This window comes from Curcuma longa, chromosome 15 (assembly GCF_044706935.1).
Source record: "Curcuma longa cultivar G26 ecotype Majalengka, Jawa Barat chromosome 15, ITB_CL_G26_1.1, whole genome shotgun sequence".
In the NCBI taxonomy this organism is placed as follows: domain Eukaryota; kingdom Viridiplantae; phylum Streptophyta; class Magnoliopsida; order Zingiberales; family Zingiberaceae; genus Curcuma; species Curcuma longa.
In genome coordinates this window covers 1,759,285-1,763,233 of record NC_133875.1, presented here as the reverse complement: position 1 = coordinate 1,763,233, position 3,949 = coordinate 1,759,285, and the positions used below count along the sequence as shown (strand labels likewise).

The window sequence follows — 3,949 nt, the reverse complement described above, 5'->3', positions numbered from 1 at the left end:
ATCAGACCACGATTTGATCGGAATCCGATCGCGATTTGATCAGAAACGCACACGTGCCACTGCCGGTCGCGTTCCGATCAAATTGATCGTGCACCGGAGTGACCGGCGGCTCGGCCGGTGGTCAGATGGCACAGAAAGGGCGGCGGCAATGGTGATGGATCGACTGTGTCGCTCACGGAGTTGCGCAGCACTGATCGCGAAGAATATCAAAACTCCTAGTTTATTATATCATGCATTATAAGTATGTATACGATATTATAAGATAAAATAAGTATGCATTATGCATTAGAGAGTCCATTACACAACCAAAATTGGCAAGCACTGTGGGCTTAGAATAAGCAGCAAGGCCACTGTGCCTGCCCACCTATTGAATGATGGATGTGCTCAGTGGCTCAAAGCACCACAAGTTTGCCCACATTAATAATTCCACAGTCAGCCAGGAGGAACTACGTGCGTAATTATACATATAATCTCCACAGAGTATGCAGCAACAGTGAGGCAGTAGCAGAGTTAATGGGGGATCAGGAGAGGGGAGACCTCTGAGGCGCCCCCTTCCTCCTGCTGCTCAAGGACAGGACTATTTGTGGGAAGAACCCGCCCTTCTTCCTCTTCTCGCCGGTGGTGCTCGAGCAGCCGATGAAATTGCCTGCGTTGTCGTCGTCCTCCTCCTCCTCCTCGGCGAGTTCTGCTCCGTCCATGCGAAGGTTCTCAAAGCGAGAGAAGGCGAAATCTAACTCATTGAACCTGAACAGTATGCTGGATAGGTCCTCCCCTTTAAACAAGATATGATCCACCTGCTCCGATCCCATGCATAAGTATATATCGTTAAACAAGATATTGATTTAACTAAATTGATTTGATTGGATCAATTAAGCACCTTGCATGAAAGGGAACAGAAGTGGAATGGCTCTTGGAGAATTCTGTCACACGTTGAGCAAAGGTTCCCGGAGCCCTTGAAAGGCCTCGATTGAGGCCTTGGCTTGAGGAAAATCACTTTGGCACTGTTGATAGTGTAGGGCTGCAGCCACAAATGAAAGCCATGGTAATTGAAAGTTAGTTGCAATCTCGATTAGCACAACTTCGGATAATTTCTCATTCGACAAGGTTAAACTCTTCTTTGATTAAATTTCCAACTTTTGACAAAAATCTTTCAGATCTAACTCTTCATAGGTAATTCAGTGATTAATTACCTGAACGTAGGAGCAATCTATGAGCCTCTCCAGATCCTCCAGGCGAGCAACGTCGTTATACACATATCGTCTCACCTGATTTATTAAAAAAAAAATCTCAGTGAGTTGGAGAATAAAAGAGAGGATATATAATTGGTTTGCTTTTTCTGATAATGGGCAAAAACTCCATTTAATCTGAATTATTCTTCCTTGATTCTAGGATTGGTGCAATTTCAAAAATACTGGTCGGAGAGAATTAATCAGTCCATAATTAAATTTTTTAGGTATGGATCAATCCGAATCTGTCGTCAATCTGAATCATTGACCGAGAATTATAATGGGGCATGTGGTATCAGGCTGAGGAGGCCACTCAGCTGACACCACTGCTGGTACAGGGGAAAAGTCACTCTGCAATTCGAGGGCAAAACAGTAAACCTAGTGTTCTAATTGAGGGATGGAGGAGAAAAAAAAAGGCATTATCGAGGAAGGGAAACAGTAAACTGAATGAGATGAGTCCAAAATTTCATTGCAGTAATTAGACCCATGGCAGCCGTGAGGAAAATTAAAGCAATCAAGGTGAAACAAAACTGAGAACGAGTTGTAAAACTAGAACAAAAATAGCCAAGATTATATCACAGTAGGAAAAGGAGTGAAAAGACATGGTAAAAATGGGGAGAAAAAACTGTATCGGGTTAGGGTAAAAACCAGAAATCGGATGAATCTGGACGAGGATTGATTGAAATAGAAAGAAAAGGTGAAGGGGAATAGCAACGCAACCAGAACAAAATCCTTGAGAAAGGGACAAAAGCCCACTGGAGATCCTGCTTCCGAATTAGGAACATGAGCAAATTTCGCAAATCCACTGCCGCTAATTAATGAAATCACAAATGACGAGAAAACCTAGAAGAAATGGAAAATCGAGAGGGGGTTAGGGTTAGGTACCTGGAGGAGAGGGTGGGAAGGGTGAGCCGGGGCGCAGTGGGGGCAGATGCTGGTGCAGCAATCGAGGCAGAAGATGTTCTTCTCGCTCTTCTTGCGGCTTCCGTGGGCGTCGCATCCGACGAAAAAACTCTCCTCCATCAACCTTCCCAGCCATCCCGGCATTGCCGCCGCCGGCGCCGTCGTCGATCCGTTCTCGCCTCTTCTCCACATCTTATCGAAATCGGCGAGCTTCCTTGGTTGACAGAGGAGAGATGGAATCACCGGTAAAGCGGATGATCGAAACGAGGGCGAGTGTGGATCTGGCGATCGCTTGAGGTCCTCCGATGGAGTGAGGCTGGAGGGAGCAATGAAGCTCTTGCTGTATTTATAGGAGGCAGAGCAAGCAGAGAGACGCAGCAAGGAGACTAACACGGGACAAGAGAGAGAAAGAAAAAATAAATATTTATTTTTTTCCTTTTTTATTTATTTTTAAGTACAAGCGATAAATATTACATATATGGGCAAAAAATAAAAAATTATAATAATAATTATAATAAATAGCAATTACGATCATAACTAAATACTAAAATAATTAATTTAAATTTTAACTAAAATTATTAAAAAATGAAATATTATTATTAAAATTATTTAACATTATTGATAAAAAAAGTTGAGGTTTAGAGTGGAGCAAGCTCCCAGTTGTAACATATAAAATGAGTCATTTTGATTAACTTAATAAAAAAGAGTAGAGTATTTTAATATAATACTTTTTATATAATAATTTTGATTAAATTACATTTATATTTTAAAAAAAGTTAGGCCTTGTAGATTCAAAGATCATTTTCAAGCTAAATAAGAGGAAATAAAATATTTATATATTTAATAAAAAAGTGGAAAAAAATAGTCCCACAATTAAATTTTATTCTGATAAAATATTTATAGAGAAAAACATGGAATAGTGGATTTGGTGGCTGTAGCGGCGGGAAGTCAGGAATCTTTTTTCTCTTTCCTTTTTTATATTTTTATCGAATTATATACCTCTTCATTTTGAATCCAATTACCAATAATTATTTAATCGAGTGCTAAACTAATTACTGCAAAATAGTCCTTTTAGCGTCGCCAAATGCTTCTAACCGGAAATGTTTAGTATTATTGCAAAATAGAGGAGCTAAGAGAAAAAGTGAGTCGGTCGGCAATATAATTGTGAATTTGAGTTAGATATGTTCGATTAACCGCCCTGTCAAACAATTTAGGTAGAGTTGGGTTGAAATTTTATTAATCTATTTTAAGATGAGTTTAGATGGGTTGACCTGTTAGGCTCGCGCTCCATGTGGGTTGATCCACGATCGGCTTAGGTTGATCAACGAATTGAGAAAGTTTATTATTTATTTTAAATTTTAAAATTAAAATAAAAAATTTAATGAATTAGTGAGTTTAATCCGTCAAAATTACAATTTAAGTTTAAACAATTCAACTTAATCAATTTAAATTGTAATCCAAATTTAAAATTTTTAATATTGTAAATATTTTTTTATTTTTGACAAATCCATAAGTTGCTTTGTCTAATTTGTAATCCGTCTTGTGTTGGGTTGGATTAGAGATTTTTTAATATGTCAAGTTAATGGGTCGATTCGTCTTGTCCCGTCATATGATAAATTTCCAATAGGTCAGCCTAATCCGTCATAAATTGATCCGTTTGACAACTCTAGTCGACGACGATGACACTGTTTCGGAAAACATCCTGAAAGTTTTGAAATTGTGATGTTGGAATTAGATGGAAATTTGTTGATCGTTGGTTATTTGTGGCGGAGTGTTAGCCGACATGATTCCGAAATGGAGGACCTGCCAAACCCTGCAAA

The 3,949-nt window shown here is 39.1% G+C and overlaps 1 protein-coding gene across 1 annotated transcript; it reads right to left on the bottom strand.

The window, feature by feature from the left end:
* Positions 1 to 278: 278 nt before the first annotated feature.
* On the bottom strand, positions 279 to 2,321 carry LOC141846128 (protein RGF1 INDUCIBLE TRANSCRIPTION FACTOR 1-like). The gene is made up of 4 exons (XM_074734120.1): positions 2,112 to 2,321; positions 1,191 to 1,265; positions 878 to 1,018; positions 279 to 794 (listed from the first exon to the last, which is right to left on the bottom strand). Exons 1-4 carry the CDS (start codon positions 2,319 to 2,321, stop codon positions 522 to 524), a joined length of 699 nt encoding a protein of 232 aa, XP_074590221.1. The 3' UTR covers positions 279 to 521.
* Between the last annotated feature and the right edge of the window lie 1,628 nt (positions 2,322 to 3,949).

What these genes read in the sequence shown, in the direction of transcription:
- LOC141846128 (XM_074734120.1), bottom strand. Translation starts at nt 2,321, where the DNA reads ATGTGGAGAAGAGGCGAGAACGGATCGACGACGGCGCCGGCGGCGGCA. An exon ending in TAGATTGCTCCTACGTTCAG is followed by an intron (nt 1,019 to 1,190) that starts GTAATTAATCAC and finishes TTGTGGCTGCAG; the next exon opens with CCCTACACTATCAACAGTGC. An exon ending in TCTGTTCCCTTTCATGCAAG is followed by an intron (nt 795 to 877) that starts GTGCTTAATTGA and finishes GGATCGGAGCAG; the next exon opens with GTGGATCATATCTTGTTTAA.